The sequence below is a fragment of the Balaenoptera borealis genome (genome assembly GCF_965194805.1).
Source record: "Balaenoptera borealis genome assembly, chromosome: 9".
NCBI lineage: Eukaryota > Metazoa > Chordata > Mammalia > Artiodactyla > Balaenopteridae > Balaenoptera > Balaenoptera borealis.
In genome coordinates, this window is record NC_138873.1 from 8,774,942 (window position 1) to 8,801,412 (window position 26,471).

Sequence of the window (26,471 nt, forward strand, 5' to 3'; positions counted from 1 at the left end):
GACGCGCAGGCTCAGCAGTTGTGGCTCACGGGCTTAGTCGCTCCGCGGCATGTGGGATCTTCCCAGACCAGGGCTCGAACCCGTGTCCCCTGCATTGGCAGGCAGATTCTCAACCACTGCGCCACCAGGGAAGCCCCGACATATTGGTTTTTATTTTGACCTCTCCATGCTTAAAAGAATGGTGTACAACAGGGTGTTTTCTCAGCTGCCTTTCTTGAATAGAAAGGACACTTTAAAGTGGACACACTAAAGTGTCCACTTTAGAAGGTGGACACACTAAAGTGTCCACTTTAGAAGTTGGACACTTCTAAAGAACTGTATGCTTATTAGAAACTATAAGATGTAAACTATGGTCATTGGATTTTTAATGGCAACTACTTTTATAGAATTTTGTTGTTTATATAAACTGTTACTGGGAGCAGTGTTGCACATTTAACTAAGACAAACATTCATTTTATTTAATTGATAGAAACAAACTTATCTCTACTAGCCATTACGGTGACAGCCTGTAAAGGGTTAGTGATATGGACAGAGAAGAGCTAAGAAACAAAATATCCACTTGCTTTTGGGGCTTTCCGACTTGCCTTCTAAATTGGCTAAATTCACAGGTCTGCATTTCTACACTAAGCTGATTAAGGTTTGCTGAGTTAATGGTAATGTTTTACAGAGGGTGGTTATTATTTGTAAATGACCACTGTGTCATAGCTAATGCTGTGATTTATTGAGTTGGAGTATTGTTCATGAGACTGATTCTTATCTTAAAGATAAGGCGCTCAGGATCCAAAGAGAGTACAAAAATAGGCATCCCTCTGTAGGGATACAGTTTCATTAAGAAAAACCTGTCTCTGCGAGTTTAGGTCTAGTACTGAACGAAAGTCTAGTAAAGGTATTTTCACATAATGGAGTATAAATAGTAGCAGTACCTACATTAGTCTTGCCAGAAGGAGTCGTGGCTGTTCGCTTGTTCAGGATCCTAGCCTAGCCTCTTTCCCTGAGAGCAGGGTCTGTGTGGGTGTGGCCTTGCTTATGAACTGGGAGGAGCTGAAGATGGATGGGCCCATCCCAACCTCCTGAGTCAGAATCTCTGGGCCTGGGGCCCAGGAAACTGTTTCAACAAGCTCTCCAGGTAATTCTTTTGTGTGCTCAAGTGTGAGGAGCGCTGAGGGCCTGGGGAGAGTAGCGTATGAGATGTGGCTGGCCGAGCTTCCTGTGCACTTGCTCACAGACACCAGCCTTCATGAAGCGTGTCTGGTATTGCCGCAGTGAGCAGGGCTCTGGAGGGGTTAATGTTAATCCAAGAAAGCAAAATACAAAGATAGTGTTCCGTTAAAAACTTTTTTTTGGTACTTTAATTGGGTGCTGGGCGATGGTGAGCTCGGCACCAATTGGAGTTAAATGTGAAACAAGACTCAGTTTGCTGCTCAAAATTAACAAGAGCCTGGGCTCTCCCCTCTGCCCCGTGGGAGGGCTGCTCCCCGGAGCTGGCTCCTAGTTTGTAAGGGAAGGGGCTGACCACAGTTCCTGCGGCTGGAATTACTGCTGGCCTCAGGGGAGAGTGAGTGCGCCAGTGGAGGAGACGGTGTTTCCTGCTGTGGTCACAGCAGTTTGTTTGGCAGCTGGCACCTTCTTCCTGAGAATGTAGCATATTTTTACTCACAACTTAAATGAAACAGTGAACTTAAGTTGAATTTTAGTTTTAAAAAATTCATTTTCTTTCATCTTCGTTCGCCCCTAAAATTTTTTTCTTATCAATTTGAATACCAAATTGACCATAGTCTAGTTCAAATGACTTGTTTCCTAGCTGTTTCATATTTATAATCACTAAAGCAACACAGAAAATAAGATCCTCAACCCAAATGTCCATCAGCAATGAATGTATATATAGACAAAAGTGAGATATCCAGATAGTGGAATATTACTTAGCAGTAAAAAAAGGAATGAAGTGCTGATACAGGCTACAACCTCGATAAAGCTTGAAAACCTGTTAAGTGACAGAAGCAAGTCACCAAAGACCACATAGTGTATGATTCTGTTTATATGAAATGTCCAAAATAGGGAAATCTATGGAGACACAAAGTAGATTCTTGGTTTCCAGGGCTGGGGGGAAGGAGTACTGGGAGTGACTGCCAGCGGGCATGGGGTTTCTTTTTGGGGTGATGAAATGTTCTAAAATTAGATAGTGGGATTGGTTGCATAACTCTGTGAAGTTGCTAAAGACCACTCAGTTGCACATTTTAAATGGGTGAATTTTATGGGATGTAAGTTATATTTCAACAAAGCTGTTGTAAAGAGTAATGACTCAATGATGAAAATCAAAATACAGTATCGTCTCAATAATTATTCAATTAATTGAACCAAAATAGCATCTGAAGAAGCTTTTATAATTCATTTCAGTTGTGAGAATTTTTCCTCATCATACTCCCCTGCGTTTCTTCCCCCATTTGTGGGAGAAAGTTTACCATACTACTTCCCTGTCAGAGCCTTCCGAAGTATTTGAAAGGTCTTACCCAAATATTTGAAAGCTGTAGAAGTTGCTGAAGTGGCACCTTCAGAAGAGGGCTGGAATGTTGGAAAACAGCATTGCCATTTTAAATGATTATGAAAGGTCAAGCTCTCAATGTAATCTTGGTGGTGCTTAGATAGTTCTACTCAGACTAATTTTTGAGTAAATGCAGGTGTGATAATACAGGGATTAATCTGTAATCACTGAATCCACTGCCTGCAATTCAAACATTCAAATGTTACTGTTTGAATTTCCCTTTCATGGTTTTCCTGATTCTTCGTACATAGAAAATCACTGCAAACTTTTATTTCCCCTGCAGTGTTCTGGCTACTACAATTACCTAAACCTGGTTAGTCTAAGAAGATGTAAAATGGCTGCTTGTCTGTAAAGTTTGTGGAAGAACTTGTCTTGAACTGTTCCCTCCTGTCTTGGTCTTTAGCATGGTGTGAATTTATTCTGTAAAAAGTGTGATGGGGGGGGGAGGTTTTCTTACACGAAGTTTAAAGTAGTTCAGGAGGAAGTAGACATTTCTCAAAGGAAAAATTGAAGAACTAGATTTATTTGCCAAAATGAGGAAAATAATGAGTGAGATAATTTGACAGCCAAAAATTCAGCAATCATACATGGGTTAGAAGTAAAATACAGTATTTTATTGTCAACTCAGTATCTTTTCTACATCTCTCAGACATTTAGAAGGCATTTTAGATACCATTTTGATAAAATTAAACCGAGAAGACTCAAAAATCATGTTCTTCCAAAGTGTATTCTGAAAAATACTGGTCCTTTGGGATATTCCATGGAAAAAAACCTGTAGGCAGAAGAATCTGGGAGACCTAGACTAAGGCACCGTCCTGGAATTTCACAACTTGCATTAATACAGCAAAGACTCTCAAAGCCTTTCAGTTAAAGAAAGAAAGAAAAAAAAAGAAAGAGAGAACCTTAACCTGTGTGACCTGAAAATACTGCCTTCCCACCCCCCATGCTTTGTCCCTCTCTCTTTAAATTCAGATAATTTTGCAGAAACTACACAGCCACTGATTTGGATGGTGTCAGAAGCCACTCCTATAATTAAGCTATAGAATGTTAGAAGATCCCTTACAGATAAAATCATTTCTATTTTATAAAGGAGCAGGGAGTGCCTCCTTCAGACTGGGGCTAGGCCGGGAGGCGATCCTGCCCACCGCCTGCTGTCAGGCCTGTGTCCGTGATTGCCCAGCAAAGCGGGGACGGTGGATTTATTTGATTTTAATAGGGTGAATTGTTATTGAATTTATATTTTTAAAAAACAGATTGGGGTTTAACACCTTTAATTCCCTTTTTTATTGGAAAAAGAGCTGTCAGTTGCATTGGAGCAATGAAACCTGTACTATCGTGTGTCTGGTTAGAGAGTTACATCCCCGTCCTTGGAAATGTGAAAACAGGTGTGAGCTTTTCCTTTGTCCATGAAAACAGCCTCCCAGCCGGCTTGTCATAGTGTCACGCAGTTACTGACTTTCTCATGAACCTTCCCATTCCCTCCGCACGTGCACAGCTCTAGCTCGGATTGCATCTCACCTTTGGGCCTTTGGACTTGAGACCGAGCATTTCAGAGCTGGAAAGGACTGAGGTCATCTAGCCCAGACCCTCTCTTTGCAGGTCAGGGGGCTGAGGCCCCAGGGAGGAAGGCCTCCACAGGTCACCGTGCCGTGGGGCCTCGGGGCTCCCATGCTCTCGCCCACTGTTCCGGGGATCGGTGAATCTGGCTGGTCCTCAAAATCATTTGAGTGGCTTTTAAAAAATACAGGTTCTTGGGTTGAGGCCCAGAAACTCAGGTGTTTGAGAAGCTGCTCTGGGGATTCTAATGGTTAGTCCCGAAGGACTGGGGTGTGTGGCATCAATTTGAGGGCCACCTATTTAAGTCGTAGGCGGCAGGCCGCCCCCGCCCCAGGAGGCACTGACTGGCGTTTGTGGAGGGCGTGAGCCCCGAAGGCATGCACGGTGCCCACCAGCCGGAGTGGGCTGGGAGCAGAAGGTGAAAGCTGTCATGGTCCATCAGCATGTTGATGGTAGTTTTGAGCTGAGCTAACCCATAATGAGAATAGCAGATAGAATTTTTAAAAGAGTAGATTATTAAGCAGAAGGAGATTAGGGAGTGTTAACAATTAGGTGTTCATCATCTTCATTAACTAAGGCAAAGGTAGGTAGGTTTATGTGTTGAATCCTGATATTAAACAAGATACGCAGTATATAGTTAAGTGGTCTGGTGCAAATACCTGTGAAACACCAGTCATTATATTCATGAAAAAAAAAAGTGCCTGGTGTTTTGCTTAAATTTAAGAAGTTTTACAGGCTAGTTTCATTAGTTCTTGTTTTAGAAATAAAACGAAATTCATTGCTATTTTTGTTTTTAGGCATTTGTCTCTTGCATATACTGATATTTTAGTAATAGATCAGGAACTTACCTCTCTTATTGAAATGAAAACTCCTACTAAGCTAGGCTACTATCAGAGGCAAAAAAGAAGAAAGATGTTTCTGCTAAATATGGTCAGTGTGAAAAACACACAAATACTCATTAAAAACCTCATTTTCCTCAAGGGGTTCAGACAGCTTCAATACATTATCTTACTCTAAAATTCTGACCTAGTATATAGCTGTTTTAAAAAAAAAAACTCGTTATTTTAAATCCGTAGAGTGCTAATGTAACTCTCATACTGAAACTTATGAATTTCCATTATAGATAGTGCAGTATGATTATGTCTGGTTCCTTTTAGGTTCTAACATTTTGGAACTCTAACTACAGCTTTGTGCCATAGCTTCAAAAGGAGTAGCATTTGGAGGAGAGACATGAATTACTAAATTGTCATCTCCACCAACCACATGGTTCTCTGTGTGTACGTAAGGGGTTGGGGTACATGGGCAGAATTAAACTTTTATCACCACTGCCCCCACCAAACAGAGCAGAATGTTAGAAAGGGTTTCAGTATTTTGACCAGCCGGGCGTAAACATTGCCCTTTCGGTGGGTAGGTTTTAAATGACTAACTGTATGCTGTACACACCTGTACTGCACATTACTATGTGATTTTGCTGCCTTCAGAGAATATTGCCTTTGAGAAAAGTGTGTGATCTAGGGGGAAATACCAAGACAATAAAAATTGCAAACCATGTGCTTTTCTCCAGTCTTTGCACGTGGTTTGGGTTTGTGTGGTGATACGTTTTGCCCTGGACCTCCAGCTTTTCGTGGGACCGTTCTCACATTTATCATGCATAACCGCATCATCCCACTTTGTTTCTGTGGCACCACTGCAAACACGAGTGCTAGCTTTTTCCAAGTACACATTGAGTTCACTAAAAACAATTGATTACCAAGGAAACCTAACAGGATAATAAAAAGGAGAGTTGCGATTTAGGTATGTGTCCTTAATATGCCAAAGCCTGATTTCTTTTAAAGCCCCTGGATAAGTGGACCAAAACAAGAATATAAATGGTCCTGTCATCTGAGTAAATGTTTCATCTTAAACTTTGATGAAAGTTTATGCTGTATTTCAGTACATTATTACAGATCTATAAAGTTTAAAAGAATCTAAATAGTCTTTCTAAACACGGACCTGCTTAACATGCTGCTGATTAAGGCCGTGCTGTGCTGTGGCCCTCAGTCAGGGTAGGAGCGTCCCCTTTATCCAGAGGGCATTTTGGGGGGGGTGTGTGTTGGGGGGCTACTTTTAGAGGACTGGGGATACCTGTGTATAGTGGGTGGGCTCAGGGAGGCTAAACGTTCTGCAGTCCTTGAGATAGTCTTGCAGAAGGAACACTCGTGCTGGCCCAGAATAGCATTTTACCCCCGACCCCATGAGAGAGACACGAGCAGGGTAACGACTAGTCAAGGGACACGACCCAATCCTGCAGGGCAGCTTGGCTGGAGATCATTATTAACATGCTGTTCATTCGAGTGTTTAGCTTTCATAAGTTCTCCCATCTCAACCTTGGTCTCAAGATTGTAGATCATGCACTGTAAATGAAATACACATATATTCATTAAAATTACCTTGATTTTGTAATCCTAGGGGGTGTCTGAAAATGAAAATTTTGGTGCCTCCCCAGATCAGAACTGGGCGTTGCTCTTTCCGACGGGGCTGGTGGGCACAGTGGAGGGAAAGGCTGTCTGCCTCCCGACACTGGTCGCAGCCGTGCCTGTGACTGCAGCCTGAAGAGCTTAGCCTGATCGCTGGCTTGCCGGCTTTGTTTGCGGCCATACACCAGGCTGCAGGATTGCCTGGGTGTTGCAGCTCAGGGAGGGAAGTCCCTGGAAAGACCAGAGCAAGTGAAACTGGGCGGGATGTCTCACTGGACCTGCTGATGGTCATTTTTTTTTTTTTTTTTTTTTTTGCTTATTTTTGGCCGCGTTGGGTCTTTGTTGCTGCACGCAGGCTTTTCTCTAGTTGCAGCTAGCGGGGGGTACTCTTCATTGCGGTGCGTGGCCTCCTCATTGCGGTGGCTTCTCTTATTGCAAAGCACAGGCTTCAGTAGTTGCAGCATGTGGGCTCAGTAGTTGTGGCTCTCAGACTCTAGAGCACAGGCTCAGTAGTTGTGGCGCATGGACTTAGTTGCTCCGCGGCATGTGAGATCTTCCCGGACCAGGGCTCGAACCCGTGTCCCCTGCATTGGCAGGCAGATTCCTTTTTTTTAAATTTTTTTAATGCCATGCATTTTCTTTTTTTTTCTTTTATTTATTTATTTTATTTTATTTTATTTTACTTATTTTTGGCTGCGTTGAGTCTTCGTTGCTGAGCGCGGGCTTTCTCTAGTTGTGGCGAGCAGGAGCTACTCTTCATTGTGGTACGCCGGCTTCTCATTGACGTGGCTTCTCTTGTTGCAGAGCTAGGTGCGTGGGCTTCAGTAGTTGTGGCGTGCAGGCTCAGTAGTTGTGGCTCGTGGGCTCTAGAGCGCAGGCTCAGTAGTTGTGGCACACAGGCTTTGCTGCTCCGGGGCATGTGGGATCTTCCCGGACCAGGGCTCGAACCCATGTCCCCTGCATTGGCAGGCGGATTCCCAACCACTGCGCCACCAGGGAAGCCCAACAGGCAGGCGGATTCTTAACCACTGCGCCACCAGGGAAGCCCTGATGGTCATTTTAAGTGCCTGTGATGGGAGGTGCAGTTTTTGCGGGTTGCACAGACCTTCCCAATACACTTAATTTTTAGGAAAGTTCACTTTCTACATACTACTGGCTTGTTACATCTAATCTCAGTAAAAGTATTCATTTTGCAGGTTCTTTGCTTTTTCAAAGAGCTGTGTGAACTTTGAGTCAAATATGAACCAGCTCAGAACCTTAAAATAGTTTTTTTCTAAATTCCTGTTAATGAGTTTGCAAAATGGTTAAAAATAGTGTGACGATCACTTTTTTATGTTAATTATTAGCATTGGTTTCCGGAGGTGACATTTTTTTCTTGGTCCTCAAATTTAGAGGTGATCGAGATGTAGGAGTTAGAGTCTGAAATCTCCTACGCGTGAACCTCTGGTCTCTTATATACATCTTAACCAGGGTAGTGGCATTCGGTACACATTGTTTGGGGGTTCAGTTTCTGAATCAGTAGGTTACAGAGAAAGAAAAGCGTATCTGAGGCCCGGCATTTGTCAGCCCCGCATCCCTCCACTTCAGTTTTGAATGTGACATTCATTGTGGACTTATGAGTGTAATTTAATTTGGAGCTGCGTTTGTTACAGAATATTTGACTTTGGGGCTGCTTTTCACATCTCATATGTGCCCTTGGAACCATAATTAAGAGAGAGAGACTTGCTTTGTAACAGCCATTTTGTGATTTCTTTAAATTATTGCTGGCAGGAAAAGGAAGAAACTTAGGTTTTTATATTTTAATAAACTTGAAGAATCTAAAATGTGCCGAGTCTTGCTTCTCAGTAAACTTCAGTTCTTTAATTTGTAGACTTGTGATTGGAGAGGAAACGTTTATTAAAATCTGGAGAATTATGCCTCACTTCTCTATATGTTGTATCAGTCAGAGAACCTTTAAGACAGACTGTATATATGTAAAAGTATCTCTCAATCATCACAGTCTTGAGTGTTAGGGGAAAAATGATTTGTAAAGACTAATTTTTGTTCAAGTTAGACAGAGTCTAAGTATCCAGCCAAGGCATGACACACATTCGGAACTCACCACTTTTTAGTTCTTATATCAGGAAGCTAAATAATACATTTAGGGGACTTCCCTGGTGGTCCAGTGGTTAAGAATCTGCCTTCCAGTGTAGGGGACGTGGGTTCAATCCCTGGTTGGGGAACTAAGATCCCACATGCTGCGGGGCAACTAAGCCCACGCGCCGCAACTACTGAGCACACAAGCCACAACTAGAGAGAGAAACCTGCACGCTGCAACAGAAGATCCTGCATGCTGCAAGGAAGATCCTGCGTGCCGCAACTGAGACCCGACGCAGCCAAAATTAAATAAATAAATAAATGAATATATATATATATATATATTTTTTTTTTAATAAATTTATTTATTTATTATTTTTGGCTGCGTTGGGTCTTCGTTTCTGTGCGAGGGCTTTCTCTAGTTGCAGCGAGCAGGGGCCACTCTTCATCGCGGTGCGCGGACCTCTCACTGTCGCGGCCTCTCCCGTTGCGGAGCACAGGCTCCAGACGCGCAGGCTCAGTAGTTGTGGTGCACGGGCCCAGCTGCTCCGTGGCATGTGGGATCTTCCCAGACCAGGGCTCGAACCCGTGTCCCCTGCATTGGCAGGCAGATTCTCAACGACTGCGCCACCAGGGAAGCCCCATAAATGAATATTTTTTAAAAATAATAAATACAGTCAATCTGTGTCCTCGTTACATTTCCGTCTGTGTTAGGAAGAATTTGGAATATATGTCTATCCAGCTATTTATATATTTCTCGTGAAAAATGGTGAGAAGCAAGCATTTCTTAATGTTAAGCATTATAGTTGCTGTGTTATTTTCCTTTGGGACCATGATATAAGGTAGCTAGATTTGCATGTTTTTCATATGCTAGTAAATTCTGGGTTTTTTCAAGCAATAAATTTGAAAATGACCTTGAAATAAATGTCTTTAAACCACCAACTATATGGCAATATTGGAGACATTTTTTTCAGGCCTTGCCATCACTACCACCTTGTGACCTTACTATCCTAGTAATGCTTCCATGTTTCCACTGTCTTCATAATTACCTTTTCAAATTACTACATAGTATTCTGTCCTCTTCGATGTGTCTGTGATCATTTAGCCATTTCCCTCTTCACTGTCGAGGTGGTTTCTAAAGTTGCTGGCAGCACTCTGGTGTACAGACCCTCTCTCTCCTCTCCTCTCACTTACCGACTTGGTGTGTATGCCCGGAGGCGGCTTCGCTTCGCTGTCGAAGGGTCAGAATGTGAGCTGGTGTGTGGAAAATACGTTGACAGTTATCAAAGTATTCTGCAGAAGAATGTGAGCTGGTGTACGGAAAATACGTTGACAGTTATCAAAGTATTCTGCAGAAGAACAGCTTAGACCTAAGCGTGAATAAGCGTGAATGTGCTTTATTAAAGCCATGAGGGCACACATTTGAATCCAAACTGCATGCGTAGGCACAGAGCTGGGGGGGGGGGCGTGTCGTGTGTGTTTTGGGGTTGGGGGTGTGTGGCGGCTGTGGCAGGTGTGTGTGTGTGTCTCTGTGGTGACAGGCTTGAGAATGGGTGCAGAGGAAGGACAGACTCTCACCACGTTGCTCAGGATCGGTTGAGTTTAGGTGGGAGACGCGGAGATGATTAAAAACACCCAGTTAAGTGTAATGTGTTCCATTCTGTTTTCTAGATCAATGTCCGAGTTACCACCATGGATGCGGAGCTGGAGTTCGCCATCCAGCCAAATACAACAGGAAAACAGCTTTTCGATCAGGTTGGTTTCTGTGAACTTAGAGAGAGGGGGTTCCCAGGTAGAAAAAAGTGTTTGCAGCATCGGAATCACTTTGTTTGCCGAGCGTGCTTATTGCCTTGGTTGGCTGCTAGCTTCTCGCTGTGGAGTAGGCCAGTTCCTTCCCTCCTGCCGGCGGGATTCAGCTGTCGTACACGCCGTCCCCGGGGCGGCCCCTGTTCGCGGTCCCGAGAAGAGGGGGCGCCGTGCACTCCTCGTGAGCCAGAGCCTCACCGAGAGCTCTAGCTGCCACCTCTCCCGCTGGGTCTCCACGGTCCCCCTGGCCGCTTCCTGCCGTCTGGTCGCGGCCGGGGTGCAGTGCGGGACAGCGAGGGGCCAGGCGGCCTGTCCCCAGCACCTCCTGCAGCCGCAGCGTCCTGAGCCCCTCGGAGGTCAGCACACACCCTTCCCTCCGGCCAGGTAACAGCCAGCCGAGCTCCTGCCCCTCTCTTCATGAAAGCGGAAGGTGAACGCAGAGTTTTAGTAAGCGCGGTGAACCACCTGAACCACCACGAGGGCCGTGATAACTCTTCCATGAAACGGTTCCGAGCTTTAGACAGAACGAGAGCTACCTTTCTGGGCTTTGTAAATTCTGCTCCGGGACTGAGGACCCAGTAGGGCGCCGGGGCGGGGGGTGTGTTCACAGCCACCTGCACCGTCGGCGGCCTTCCCGAGAGGCCCCGCCGCTGGGCCAAGCCATGCTCCACATCCCAGCACCAGACTGGAAAGTGGAGCGGGGTCCTGGCAAAGGTAGAAGCTATAGGTGACTCGCCCTGGGCCTGATGGGATCTCCCTTTCATCCCCGAAGTCAGCACCCAGCAGGTTCATTTCCCCAAGCCAGTGAGCAGGGCCTTGGTGCTCACACCTCCAGGGCAGGGTTCGAAAGCAGCCTCCGCTCTCCCTGTGCTGTTATTTTGAGGCCATTCCCTGGCCGTGCCTCACCCGATAGATAACATAACAATAAAGACGTTTACTGCCTGGGGTGGGGCTGGACTTGGGGCAGAAATCTAAGGGTTTCTCCTGAAAGAAAATCCTGGGCACCACCGTATGGGGCAGTGGTCAGAGCACGGATGGGGAGGAAGCCGGGCGCTTGGGTCAGCTCTGCTTGCAGCTGGCGCGTCCCTCAGTCCCCAGAGTTAGTGTTTGGAGATTTTTCAGTATTGTGTGTTCCTATTGTGAAATACTGTGTAATCTGAGGACTTGAGGCTGGAGCGGACCCATGGAACCGCTCGTGGGTCAGCGGAACATGACTCAGTCTGTGTTAGAACTGCGGACGCAGAGGCCTGGCAGGAAAGGCCGTCTCCACAGCCTTGACCCCAGTTGCACCTCACTCTTTGAAGATCCGTTTGTTTATCCCTCTGAGGTGGTACGTGAGGCGGGGACGCTCAGGCCTCATCGGCACAGGTGGGCCGGGCGCCCCCTCCTCCCCGCGCCGCGCCGGGCATGTTTCCTCCTGAACGAACATCTAGGAGGGGCTGCAGGCAGCACGGGGCTCTGCGTCCTTTCTCTGCTGCGCCATCTGATGCGCTTCTAGGTCTCGGAAGCTCATTCATGGGCCCAACTGCCAGTCACTACAATGTGGTCCTTAACTGGAATCGGTTGAAGGAGACTTGGAAGGTAGTCAGTCTGTCCCCTTCTCTCCCACCCCCTCTGTCGCTTAAGTCTCCTCAGCAGTAACTGTCCCCCAGCCCCTGCCCCGGTGCTGTTGCTGCGTCTGTGACCAGATTCTAGTCCAGGGCTCCGAGGTGACGGAGGCCCTCAGAGACCATCGCGGAGGCCGGGCAGGTTCCTGGCGGGGCCATGGTGCTTTCCCACTACGGCAGGCGCCGACGCCGACGTGCTGAGAAAGGAGTTCCTGCCACGTGACTCTCTGCTCACTGCTTTCATCACCAGCAAGTATCAATAGTATTTTCCAGCTGTCACTTGAGACTGAGTTGAGTAGACACATCCCTGCCTTTTCCTTTCCCAAAACCTGCCATTTAAAACACCACAGAGGGACTTTCCTGGTAGTGCAGTGGTTAAGAATCCACCTGCCAATGCAGGGGACACAAGTTCAAGCCCTGGTCAGGGAAGATCCCACATGCCGCGGAGCAGCTAAGCCCGTGCGCCACAACTACTGAGCCTGCGCTCTAGAGCCCGCAAGCCACAACTACGGAGCCTGAGTGCCACAAGTACTGAAGTCCGCACGCCTAGAGCCCGTGCTCCACAACAAGAGAAGCCACCGCAGTGAGAAGCCTGCGCACTGCAACGAAGAGTAGCCCCTGCTCGCCGCAACTAGAGAAAGCCCGCGCGCAGCAACGAAGACCCAACGCAGCCAGAAATTAAAATAAATAAATAAAAATAAAACACCACAGAGGCAGAGAGAAAGGAATGGACCCCACACCCGTTCAGAGTTGGCTTGCGTGCTGTGTATCAGCTTTAGGTTAAGGTAGGGACATTGGAGAGAACAGTGATTGTGTTTTTCTAGGAATGCTGGCTTTCCCTCGCAGAGAGGACTGACAGGTCAGTTTTTAGAATGGACTGTGGAAAGGAAGGTTGTTTACTTCTGTTGTGTTGTTTTGGGGGAGCCGTAGGGAGAGAAGTAGGGCTCTGAAACACGCTGAGGACAGTTGTCCTGGAAGTAGACGGAAGAGTCACACGTAAAGATGGGTGGCAGATCAGGGCACCCAGGGACAGGCTTCCACCGCGAGAGTGAGGGACCCGGGTCAGGTCCATGGCTGCAGAGTCTGATCGGCTCCGTGAAGGGGGACTGGCCACGTCGGAGCAGATGGAGAAGAGGAATCTGAAGGTCAGCGAGGGTCTGCCAGGCATGGGGCAGGGAAGTCAGGTGGTCAGGAAGTGGCTTCACGCTGGTCAGACCCAGGCTCAGGCTGCAGTTGGGCGGATGGGGTGGGAGGACTAGACGGGAGAGGTAGAACGGCTTCTGCATGGGGGGCTTTCTTGTGGGGCTGTGGACGGCCCGCAGGGGAAGGCGAGGCAGGTTTCGTACCAGAATGTTGAGATGGAGGTTTAGGAAACTAGCAGGATCGGGTGTAGAAAACCTGGTCTTTCCATCAGCTTCCTCTATACTTGGCCACCACGAAAAGCAGACCTGGGGCTTCAGCAGACTTGCGGGGAGAGTGCTGGTTAAGAGTCAAAACCGCCCTCCTGTCGCTTCATGATGAGGAGTCTCAGGTCTAGTCCCTCCTCCCCTTTTTTGGGTGAGTGAAGGGAGTGGATGAGCAGGTCATTCCCTGGCGTGTAGTAAACGGAGACCCGGGAGCTCCCGCAAGCATCCGGCCCCCCAGCCGAGGCCGATGCGCCGAGGCCGAGGCCGAAACAGGCTCAGGGCACACTTTGTTTGGTGTTTCAGATTTTATTGTCAGTAAGTGCTCCAGATACCTGATTTCCATTTCTAGTGTGTACAGCCCTCTTTCCCTTTAAGTATGATAGAAGCCATATATGTGAAGAATAGTAACCTTTTTTTAAAGGCTTAACATTATACGTCATGGAATTTAAAACTGTGCGGCAAAGTTTTGACAATATTCAGCAAGTGTCCACGGCAAGTTGCTTTTTGACTTCAAGACACAAGAGTAACCATCGTGGGGCTGTCAATGTAACGGACCACAGGAGACTTTTTTCCTAGTACTGGAGAGAATTTTAAAAATGTGAAACTCTCACTATGACCTCGGGCTGAATGCTACCTTCCTGTGTCAGAGTTTCACGTTTCTGGAGGTTGAAAGAGTGCTCGTCACCCCTTGGCACGTGTGAAGCTGGGCACCCCCTCTTCCCTGGAAGCTTGTTGCCCGCTGCCTTCTGTACCTTTCCGGGACTGCTGTTTCCCTGATCCTGCTGAGCAGGGGCCTGGGCCGGCTGTCGAGGAGCAGAGGCGGGCAGCCAGGGGAGGCTCTGCTTCACGCTGGTGTCTTTCAACCCCTTTTTCATGTGGGCTGCCCGACAGGTACAGTCACACCTGTGACACACACACACTTTTACCGGTGTACCTGGGTTATGGCCCATTCCCTGTGGCCCACCTAGCTGTCTTTAGTCAGAAATGCATAATGGAGGACAGAGGAGTGGGGGTGACATTTTATAAGATTTAAAGTTAACTCTAAATCTGCTCAAATTTATATTAAAAGTAAATGGTTCAGGGACTTCACTGGCGGTCCAGTGGTTAGGTCTTGGTGCTTTCACTGCAGGGGGCCCGGGTTCGATCCCTGGTCGGGGAACTAAGATCCCACAAGCCGCACAGTGCGGCGAAGAAAAAAGTAAATGGTTCATGTCTGTTAGTAACAGACAGTGTAGCGGAGGCCTGCCCGGGGTGTCTGAGCTGGCGCCTCGCTCTCCTGGCAGCTCTGCTGCACCATGTGATGGTGGCGGCCCAGGGCCACTGCCATCCAGAGAGTTCCTCATGACTGTTTCGGCCCCCCCTGTCTCTTTCACACAGGTGGTTAAGACTATCGGCCTTCGGGAAGTGTGGTACTTTGGCCTCCAGTATGTGGATAATAAAGGATTTCCTACCTGGTTGAAACTTGATAAAAAGGTAAGTCATGTTAACTATTTACAGGCTATTAATTGGGTTTGGTCTGCTCTGTTGACATTGAAACTCTGTCTTTTGTTTTGTGTTCCTTTCTATTTGTGTAAAAGTTTTTAAAGACAGAGAGGTTGCAGGTTTCCAGTAAATGGGGATCGTTGCTGGAAATTAGATCCTGGTATTTCTCCTTGCTGCTCCCTTATTGGAGTGTATGATGCTTAATTGCTTAGCTTTTAGTCGACCTTAGCTTTTGTTTTGTTTTTTTCCAATGAGATTGTTAATCTTATAAACCATGAATCATCCACTGTTTTGTAAGAATCTGTTATTGCTCTGTTTGAACCTGTGATAAGAGTTTCAACTCCAAAGACTGGATAATTCCATTAACAATTACAAAGAAAAGCAGTAAGCTGAATGTGTTTTCTCCAGACAGTTTCTCTCTTTTCTCCAACTCCTGCTTTCCTCCCATATCACTGGACCCGTCAGGAGGGCGATTGGAGGCGTGGAAGGGGGTGGGGGCAGCATGAGGAATTACTGAGAGTGAGTTCATGGTCCAGGGCTGGCCCGGCCGTGTGGACAGAGGCCAGATTCGCGGGTCACTCAGGCAGTCCCCCGGAGTTGATCGCATCACCCCCAGAAAACCAAGGCTGGGGCTGGCGGCCTGGCGGGTCACTAACGGGCTGGGGCTAGTGTGAGGGTGTAACCGGACTCTCGCTGGCCTTCCGTCTTCCATGCTAAAAAGGTGACTTTCAGAATAAACATGATCTTCTGAAAACGGGCCTGAAGGACCCTTCTGAGTCAGTGGTTAAAACCTGTGTTGGGAAGGCAGGTCTCTGTCTTTCGAACTTGCAGTGAGGGTTTGGCCTCTGCCGCCCAGGTGTCCGCCCAGGAGGTCAGAAAGGAGAACCCTCTGCAGTTCAAGTTCCGGGCCAAGTTCTACCCCGAAGACGTGTCCGAGGAGCTCATCCAGGACATCACACAGAAGCTTTTCTTCCTGCAAGTCAAGGAGGGGATTCTCAGCGATGAGATTTACTGCCCGCCCGAGACGGCGGTGCTCCTGGGCTCCTACGCTGTGCAGGCCAAGTTCGGGGACTTCAGCAAGGAGCTGCACAAGTCCGGGTACCTCAGCTCCGAGCGGCTGATCCCCCAAAGGTGAGCCGCGGGGGCTGGGCCCGTGTGTGAGCGTCATGTCAGGAGGGTCGGGAGGCAGAAGGGCTTCGTGGAGGGCGAGTGTTTCTGGAGGCCGGGGACTGTGTCTGCAGTCATGGGCCGGCCTTCTGCAGGCCCTGCCACCCCCCGGTGGACCCCGGAGTGGCGTCGGCGACAGAGGCACTCAGCAGGGGAGGGGGCCCTCCTCACAGGAGCCGCAGATGCCAGAGCGGAACCTGCTTAGCTCTCCCTGGTGTATGGTAAACCGGCCCCTGTTCACTCTGTTTTTATTTACTAGTGGTCACATAAATTACCGCTTTTGGAAGGAGAGCCCACTTAAAATAAAACACCGTTTAAAAGTGTTTCTAGCAAGACTGGGTGTGTCTCATTCCAGGTTCTAAATCGTCCAGGCTGTTAATTGTCATAAATAGAAATGCCGCATCTTAGGAAGTAGATGGTTTTATTTGAAAGAAAAGTCAAGGTCTGTGTGCGTGCGCTCAGTGGCCGGTCGCTCGCCTCTCCCAGCCCTGTGGGGTGACGGCTCTGCGCCCTCTTCCCTCGCAATCCAGAGTCATGGACCAGCACAAGCTCACCAGGGACCAGTGGGAGGACCGGATCCAGGTGTGGCACGCCGAGCACCGCGGGATGCTCAAGTGAGTGCTGGGCCGGGGGCCGGTCTTCTTTGCAGGGGACTCGGGTCCTTCAGGTGCCTCGCTCGGAGCCGCGCCTAGAAGGGCAGGGAAGGTAAGGAGCCGCCGGTGAGCGCTTCCTAAACGAAGCCAGGTGTTCCTCCCCACCGCCACCAGGGCCAGAAGAGGTTTAGTTTACACCTTCAGTCCCTCAAGCCTTCGCCCCTCCTCGTTTCAGAGGGAAGAAAAGCTTGTGTCTGGAACTCTTCAGTTTAGTCAAGGGGGCCGGAGCATTGCTCACAGCCCACCAGGCATTTTCTTTTCCCGGTCACAGAGGTGCCGATTCGTTCATCGTCCGTAAGGTGGTTGCCTTCAAAAGGTTGTAAATGTAAAAAAAAAAAAAAAAAAAAAAAAAGTTCCCAAGTGAGAAACAGTTGCTAATAAAGAAGCACCAGCGAGGCGTGGAGAGGGTCGGAGTGGGACGCGTGGCTGGTGAGAGCGGAGCGACCAGATGCTCTGCCCTAGAACCCTCCCCGCGGGCACTGGCAGCAGTTCTCGGCATGATGCCCCAGCCTCAGAAGTTCATGTGCAGTTTGGGCCTCAGAGGCGTTGTGTCCTTAGAGTTTCCTGCCTGACCCGAGCATCTTCTGTGGAGGGAAACAACTCAAAGCCCAAGCAGTGGCCCCAGGTGAGGCAGACGGTGGGCTCCCTGAAGCACCGTGTGGGCCACAGAGAGAGAGAGAGAGGGAGAGAGAGACAGAGAGAGAGACAGAGAGACAGACAGAGAGACAGAGAGAGACAGAGAGACAGAGAGAGAGGGAGAGAGACAGAGAGAGACAGAGAGAGAGAGAGGGAGAGACAGAGAGAGGTCGTGCCCAGCGATAAAATTTCCAAGGGACGTCCTGTGTGTCCAGAGGGAGCAGCACGAGCCGGGTCGGGTCCTTCCTGACGCGTGAAGCACGCCCGTGGTCGGTGTCCAGGATGGCTGGGCGCCCACGTGGGGCACAGGCCGGCAGAGGGACAGCGACGGAGACACCTGGCTGTCAGCCCGTCCTCCGTGATGGCACTACGTTTCAGATCCTGGTGGCCGTGTAACTGGCGAGCGCGGGCGCACGCTAACGATGAGGCGATGTTTCTTCTCCCCACCCAGAGACAATGCTATGTTGGAGTATCTGAAGATTGCCCAGGACCTGGAAATGTATGGGATCAACTATTTTGAGATAAAAAATAAGAAAGGAACAGACCTTTGGCTTGGAGTGGATGCCCTTGGACTAAATATTTATGAGAAAGATGATAAGTGAGTTGAACTTTATATTATCTTTAATTGGTGGGGTTATCAGGCCTGGAAACCATGGAGAAAATGGCAAATGTGCATATGGGTTCCTTTCAAAGTATTTATCTAGCAACTTACTGGCCCAGCGTCTGACGCTTAAGAGCTTTGCGACTGTGACGTAGCCATGTCGGAGGTTGGTTCAGAGGTGTGCGTTATTTCTCTCCTGTCATTTCTCTCTTAGCCTGTTTATTAGCACGTGTAGCACGTGCCGAGGGGCCCAGCAGGGGGACCACACCGGTCCATGACCTCATGGACTTTGGAGCTTGTGAAAGAAGGCAGAACAAGAGCTGCAGGAAGCCATCTCCCGCCCCTTCCTCTGAGGCCACCCCAGCTGCCTCGTAGGTACCAGCACGCCCATAGCTACCAGCCAGGCAGTGCTGGGCGGCTTGAGGTTTGTGCTGATCCGACCCAGGATATTTATGGTGCTATCAGAGACCTTAAGATTCTGTAAACAATAGACTTTATGTACGGACAATCTAGCTAAATCCTCTGAACCTGCAGGAGGTACCTGATTGCCTCACAGTGTGTTTCGTTTGTCGAGTGGGCTCTACCGCAGTTTAGTGCAGGCACGCTGGCCTCCCCCGACTTCCTTTGCCCATCCCTGTGGTTACCAGTTCTGCACAGATGCCTTTTTCCTGCCGAGGGGCTAGATACACACACACAAAAATCATTCCGATTCGGCGAGGACAGGTTTTCCGCGGCGGTTCCCTGTTCCTTGGGCTTGGGGCGGCAGCTCCCCCGTCTCACCTGCTTGCAGATGTCAGTGCTCTCGGCTGCCCCAGGCCCCAGGTTCCCCCCCTACCCTGACATGAGGGGAGCAGCGCTGCTTCTGGCACGTGACAACCTATATAGAGTCCCCCGTAATCCCGGCCACAGGCGCTCTGGCCAGGACCCACAGCCCAGATCCATTCCCCTGGGGTGGGCACCTGCGCCTGGCGTTCCCAGCCCCTCCACCGCGCGCCCAGAGTGGGTGGAGGAGAGTGTCTCTGCCGGGAGGCGCGGTGCCAGTCGGACGAATCCAAGTTACACTTGGGACATGGCGTGCTTAGCAGAGGATCGCAGGGACTCGCCTGAGGACCCCGTAGTGAGTTACTGGGGACTCTTGGTTTGCTCCTTCCCCGGTGTGCTGGATCCAGTGCTGTGGACTAGCCGAAACCGTCCGCATACGTCAGGGACTCGGGAAACCAGCCCTCCGTCCTTGTGGAGGCCCCTGAGCTGGAGGGCGGTAGCTGGTCAGCGGAGAGCACCGTGGCCTCGTGGGAATATACATGGGAAACTGCCTTCCTGAATGAGCAGATCTTGTAACATAGCCAAGGCCAGGGCTGTCCGAACAGGTTTTTCAAGCTGCCAGATAGAGCCAGAGGCAGGGACTTGCTGCTGTCAGCTGTGACTGCCCTCACCCACGCAAATGCCCGTTTCCTCCGAGTGAGAATCTGAGCAGCTTGGCTCTTTCAGTCCTGCCTCCGCTCTCCTCCCATCCCCCAGCTTAGCTGCGAAATCGGCAACCTCTCAAAGGCTCTTCTCCCCAAAGAAAAAAGTCTCTTGGGGTCCCTTTTTCATTGTATGTATAACAATCAAGTGGGAGCATGTAGGACGGGAAGCATTTGTCTTGTCTTCCTTTCTGTAAACCCTTAGATCCGAAGAGGAGGGAACATCGAGAGGGAGGAATTAGGAGTCAGCGTGGGACAGAAGGAGTTGAGATTAGCTGGGTTACAGCCCTGCCCGACATCCTCAGGCCAGAACAAAAGCTAGAGGAGCCTGATCCTGCCCCGAGTTCTTCGGCCCTTGGAAAGCTCACTTCTCCCCGAGCTTCGTCCCTCCTAGGGCTCTGTCCCCTAGTCCGTCTGTCCGCAGGAGCTTCTGAATGTGCCGTGGGCCCAGGGCTCCAGCAGGGAGGATGCTGGAAAGGGCTGTAGACCAGGAGGGGACGAAATGAAGGCCAAGTGTCTTTTCCCTTACATTCCTTACCCAGGGTTGTAAATCACATATTCTGATTTACATTTCTATTTTATTGGCATTAGAAATGATGTTTCAACCATATAAATACGTTATTTTTTTCCAGTTTCTAAAATTATGCTCACAGGCAGATTTCTTTTGCGGGCGCGGGGGCAGGTTACATCTTTATGCCTTGCCCGTCAGTGGCTTACCTGTATCATAAAGGAGAGCAAAAAGCAATTCTCTTGATCTGTGTGTGCTTTGTTTTAACAAATATGTCAGATCACAGCTGTCAGACCATCCTCTCCTTTCTGTCTTTGGTACCCTAACCTGAACACGGAACAGACAGAATTTTTGAATAACTTAGTTTCTTACAGAAGTTTGCCGCTGCAAGGACTCCGGTTAGACCACGTCTAGGGGGAAGTTTAGAAGCCCAGCTCAGACTGGCCGAGAAGAGAGAGGCTGGACACGTGCGGGGAGGGCCTGAGGAGAAGCCATGGTGGCTTCTAAGTGTGGCTGGGCAGGAAGGGCGGCTGTGGGGAGAGTTTTCTGACGGGCCTGCCCTGCAGAGGGTGGGCCCCGCCCGAGAGCGGGAGCGGAGGCCCAGGCCCCGGTTAAGCGCCTTTTCTTCCACGTGGAAGTGTGGGAAGAGCTTCAACGTTGTCGGTTATCTCCGTTACCACTGCTGCCTCTGGGCGCCCGGCAGCTCTTCTCTGTTCTGCCCCCTCCGTGAGGCGCCCGTGATCTGCAGCCCATCCCCCCACCCCAGACCTTTCTAAACTCAGTGAAAACTTTCAAAACACTGCAAAATGAAAAGCATTTCACAGTGAAGCCCACGTGCCCACAGCCACGGGCCTCCCGTTAGCGTGTCGCCATGGGCCTTGTCACGGCCCTCCCCGTCCTCATTTCACGGCCCTCCACCCCGCTGGCCACCCCCCCCCCCAACGTTGCAGAGTAAATTGCAGGCATCGCTATACTTCCCCCAAAATGCATACTGTTTGCTAGAGCTCAGCATGTTTTGATTTTCTTTTGATGTAAAATTTATTTACAACAAAATGCACAATTCTGAGTGTTCCTTTGCTGACGTTAGACAGACACACGCCTGTGAAATCCAGACGCCCATCGTCCTCACTCTCTGCCGCACATTTTGAATTTATTAACGATTCATTTTTTCATTTTGAAATCATTTCAGACTTTAAAAAGGTTCCCAAAATAGTAGGAACAAAGAATTCCCATGTGCCCTTCAGCAGCTTTCCCAGATGTCAGCACCTTAGCATAAACACGGTCCAGGGAGCGGAGTCAGGACGGTCGCCTTGATACGTGATGCCGTTAACAGCCGTGTTCCCATCGTATCAGCTGTCCACCAATGTCCCTTTCCTGCCCCAGGATCTGCCTGGAATCCCGCCTACATTTGGTTGTCACACTCCCCAGTCTCCTCCCATCTGGGACAGTCCCAAAGTCTGGCTGTCTGTCTGTCTGGCACAGCCTTGACACTTGTGAAGAGCACTGACCATTGACTCTTTAGAAAATCCCTCACCTTGGATCTGTCTCACACCTTCCCATGATAAGATTTGAGGTTTGCGCTTTGGGCATGAATCCGACACAAGTGCTGTCGCACCCTTCCAGGCAGCGTGTGGTGTCGGAATATCCTGCTTCTGGTGTTGACTTTGATCTCGGGTCAAGGTGGCACTGGCCAGGCTTCTCTGCAGCTACTCTCCTCCCCTTCGTAATTGACAAGTGTATTTTCGGGAGAGTCTTTGAAACTATGTGAATATCCTGTTTCTTAAACTTTTATCCATTCTACATCCATTGATGAGACTTGCATGAAACAGTTATTGTAGTATTTGAGAAATGGTGATTTTTTTTTAAAAAATCATTCCGTTTACACACATTAATGGAATTCTACTATAAGGAACCAATTTCTCTTCTCCATTTATTGTTTAGTTACTTATGTTAATATGTGTTTTCTTCTATGGGCCATAATCTGTACTGTTATTTTGTAGCTAAAATCGTTTGAGATTTGCTTTTCGGAGCCCCTTTGAGTTGGCTCCTGGGCCCTCCTGACCCCGTTATTTTCAAGGCACTTCTTACATACTGGTACCTCCAGATGCTCCAGACCCTGCTCCAGCCCTGGAATCAGCTATTTCTCCAAAGAGCTCTGGTCTCCTATCATTCGAGAATTACACTTCAAAAAAAATTTGTGACTTATAAATCCTTTAGAAATCTTCTCTGTGGGTCCTTCTCTGTTTGTGTCCTCTAAGTGAACTCAAAAAAAAAAAAAGAAAGAAATCCTTGTAGACTTGAATCTTCCAACTGTGGTCAAGAATAAAAGGAGGTTCTTTAACTTAGGGGTGAGTCATAATTTTCATGTTTAGTCCTCATCTTTTGATACTGCAGTCATGCTTATGGAGGCTATAAATTGTTACACGACGTTTCAGAGTCTTAAAAAGACAAACTTCGCAGGTACAGCAGAAAGCAGAAGCTGGAAGCCGTGGTGGCAGGATGCCCAACCCTTGAGAGAAAGATGTCTGTCTAGCCTGAAGGTCCAAGTTTTCTGGGTTAGAAACTATTTTGAGAGACTCGTATAAAACGAGGAGACAGAGAACAGAGCGTTGCGTTGGAAGTCTGGCCCCCCGTGCTGACTGCGTGCCTGAGAACCGGGCAGCGCTGCTGGCTCCTGGCTCTTCTCTTCCCAGCGCGCCGGCCTTGTGTTTTGGAGGAAAGTGTTCTGAAGCAACAAGTGCCTACCCGGTGTCTCTCTTTTATGGCCTTTCCATGTAAGGACAGAGGTTACGTCCATGGCAGGACCAGGTGACATCCTGAGTTCCTTGCCAGTGCTCAGAGACCTATATACAAAATGACTTCTTTAAACGATACATATGTGTGTGTGTGTGTATATATATATCTCTCCCATATACAATGGGAGATAAAATAACTGAACAAACTCCCTGCATGCTTTTTTGAGTGCTGTGAAGCATGTTAACCAGATGTATTTCAACGGGCATTGGTGATCCTATAGGAGAAAACTAAAAAAAGGATCTGTATCAAAAAGACTTGACACTTAAAACCACAGCCTGGCCAGTGCCCTGACTATTGGGTCCCAGAAGTCTGTCGGGCTTGGGTGCCCACTCCCGGCCTTCAGAGGCCACGCCCACTGCCTTGACCTGGCTTGTGTTGCCATAACAGGGCCTACATTGCCCATCAGTTTTTATTTAAACATGTTGGTAGGCAGTAGAGTCCTCCCCACTCCTGCTCTTTTCTTTTTTTTTTTTTTTTTTTTAACATCTTTATTGGACTATAATTGCTTTACAATGGTTGCTCTTTTCTAAATTGGAAGTTTTTATGGCTCATGGGCAAGGACCGTTTTTCATGGCAGCATCTTTGAAAGGTTGCTTGAGGATCTGTCATTAACTTCTGGAATGGTATCCATGGTAAATGTGTTGAAAGAATAGGGTGGAAATTATGAGGTAAGTAGAGCAATGTGGTCTTGAAATCATACCATAAGCTTTCCCAGAAATGCTAATTAGAAATCCGGAGTTTTCAGCCAGTAGTGGATTAGTAGTGATTAAGTAGGACAGTAGTGGGGCTTTTGTTAGGGTGGGTGATCTGAGGGCCCTCTTGGAACTTGGAGGATGACATGGGAAGGTGTCTGAGCAGCCAGGAGAGCCTGCATCACTAAGATGAGAACCAGAGGGGCAGAATCCATATACCAAGCCCTCAGCTCATCAAGGAGATATAACAATTGTGTATATACATGCACCCAACATTAGAGCACCTAATATATTAAGCAAATGCTAACAGTTTTCTGAAGGGAGAAACAAGACAATAATACAGTAAGAAAACCTTGGACTTGACCCATACCCAGCCCTTTCCTTTTCCATTAGTGAGTAGCTGCTCTGGGTATAGCATGTGTAGGAAACATAAGGTGTGATGTTTGCCATCAGACTGCTTACCTGCCTGCTTTTCAAAGAGCTAAATAATAATGCAGTAATTTAAATAACACAAGAATAGTTTGTGTAGCATAAGGGACTGCACGTTGAGAGGGGAAGGGCTGCTGAAAGGGAGAGTGAGCTGGCCTGATGGTGCAGGTCTGGGAGTGGCGGGGGAGTGAGGAGGGAGGCCCTTCCATGTGAGGGGCGGCAGTGAACCCTGTGTTGCAAGGGTGGGCTGAACCAGGCAGCTGGGTCTAGGTTAGAAGGCTCTTGGATGTGAAGTTAAGGACTATGGATTTTATCCTGTAGAAACTGGGGGCGGGGTATTGGGGGGGCAGTGTTGACATTTTTGAGGAGGGGAATGGATTGACCAAAAGGGACATTAATCAGACAAGCAGACTGGAAGTAGGGTTCTGGCAACAAGGAACTTGGTTGTTCAGGCTGCTGGCATGTGAGAGGTGGGATTAGGGTGGTGATGTGGGAACGAATTGCAAAAGATGGTCATGAGAGATACTTCAAACAAAGGATGAAAGGATGTGCCTGGTTAGGAATCAAAGTTGACCTCAAGATTACAAGCCGGGGTGACTGGACGTAGTAACTGAGAAAGATGAATGTCAATGGGAGCATATCAAGGCTTCCTAGAGCTTGACCCTCACTGACACCCACCTGTCAGCTAAGTTAGCACAGGTAGCAACTATTCAGTTATGATGTACATTACATAATATGATTTTGGGGCTAGCTTTGTACTTTTTTAAATTAAACTAAAATTAAGAATAGATTTACAAACCTTTCTTAGCCAATCCAAGTACACATCTAACTATCCCACCTTTTTTTTTTAACCTTAGGTTGACCCCAAAGATTGGCTTCCCATGGAGTGAAATCAGGAACATCTCTTTCAATGACAAAAAGTTTGTCATTAAGCCCATCGACAAGAAGGCTCCTGTAAGTTCATAAGAGTTACAGGTTACTGTTTTTCATTTTGCATCCAAATACGTTTCCAACATAAAGGTCAGATTTCTCTGTGTGACAAGGAGCTGGTGATACTCAGAATTACCTGTGGGTGGAGGGGGGAAGAATTCCCAGTAGGTTACATGGAGGGTTAAGGTCCCCTTGGGCCGGGCCACTGGGCATTGCAGTAGGAGGTTATGGTGGAGCCCAGCGGTCCGTCAAAAGCCAGCGGACTCTTGTCATCTAAGTTTCCAAATGGTCTTCATTCCTTATGAAGAAAAGGGCAGTTCTGAGTCATCGACCTTTGCTAAATGATAAGCATTTCACAGAGTGTTGCATTTCTGGGCTTGTGAAATGTTCATATTGGTGTGGAAAACCGGCCTGCCTCCAGGCAGTGGGCCTGGGGTGGGGTACCCCCTGGAGCGTGCGCTCTGATGGTTATGCCTCGCGGCCAGGCTTTGACTTGGTGAGCTGTCCTTGCAACTTAGCCACGTTAGGATACGTCAGGCTTGCTGGCCCCCGCGCCCCGCCTCCTCCTGGTACAGACTGCGCCTTGTTTTTCTCTAACTGCCCTGTGCCCCGCAGGTGGTCTTCACGCTGGCACCTTCACATCGGTGCTGATGTGGGAAACGGCCCCTCACAAAGAAGAGCCTGGTGGGCAGTCATCCTGGGAGGACTTAGCTAGAAAAGGGACGTCATATCTTAGAATTTGAAGAACACCGATTGTTAGCTAATAGCTGTAAAGACCGGTACATTGTAGAAATTATGTAAACTTTCAGCTGAGTTTGCTCAAAAGATTAAGACATCCATACATACTGTAGAGTGGTGGAATGGGTGAGGAGATTGTTTTCTTTTTTTTGAAAAGATATGGAGGAATTTTTTTTTTTTTAATTTATTTATTTTTGGCTGGGTTGGGTCTTCGTTGCTGCACACAGGCTTCCTCTAGTTGCGGCGAGCCGGGGCTACTCTTCATTGCGGTGCGCAGGCTTCTCACTGCAGTGGCTTCTCTTGTTGCAGAGCACGGGCTCTAGGTGCGCGGGCTCAGTAGTTGTGGCGCGCGGGCTCTAGAGCGCAGGCTCAGTAGTTGTGGCACACGGGCTTAGCTGCTCCGCGGCATGTGGGATCTTCCTGGACCAGGGATTGAACCCGTGTCCCCTGCATTGGCAGGCGGATTCTTAACCACTGCGCCACCAAGGAGGCCTAGGAGTTTGTTTTCTAATCGGAAATCTGTTCTTTAAAAAACTGCCACTTGAAGAAATTCTCTTATCCTTCTTGGAGCCTATTGTGAATTTTACCAAAATTATAGTTAGGAAAGAACTTGGTGTCTCATGTAATTTGGTTCCTTAGTTACAGCGTTCGGCTCAGAGAGGCACGTCTGGGAGCCCTCCAGGACTTGGGCACCGCGTGATGACGGTTAACGCTCAGGGGACAGCATGTGGCATTGCTGTCCAACTGCTCCTCCCACGGAGGGGTTAGTCCCGAGTAAGGGAAAACCAGAGGTCTGGACGCTGTGTGTAAAAGTATTGTCTTCATTGAAAGACACTTTCAGTATTCCTGCTGTTCGCAAACTCTTGACTTCTGCTCCATGGGTAGTTGCACAGCTACTTTAAATTAAACAAGCGTTTAATACAGACTCT

General features: G+C 48.5%; 1 protein-coding gene across 5 annotated transcripts in view; it reads left to right on the top strand.

Annotated features, from left to right (window-relative positions):
• The window catches only part of EZR (ezrin), a 50,000-nt gene that overhangs the window by 15,811 nt on the left and 7,718 nt on the right, over nucleotides 1-26,471 (top strand). For all 5 annotated transcript variants that reach the window (XM_082404561.1, XM_082404557.1, XM_082404559.1 and 2 more), the window contains exons 3-8: nucleotides 10,300-10,383; nucleotides 14,825-14,920; nucleotides 15,786-16,060; nucleotides 16,627-16,710; nucleotides 17,837-17,983; nucleotides 24,732-24,828. In XM_082404561.1, coding sequence (XP_082260687.1) covers nucleotides 10,300-10,383; nucleotides 14,825-14,920; nucleotides 15,786-16,060; nucleotides 16,627-16,710; nucleotides 17,837-17,983; nucleotides 24,732-24,828 — 783 coding nt within the window. The remainder of the gene's footprint in view (nucleotides 1-10,299; nucleotides 10,384-14,824; nucleotides 14,921-15,785; nucleotides 16,061-16,626; nucleotides 16,711-17,836; nucleotides 17,984-24,731; nucleotides 24,829-26,471) is intronic.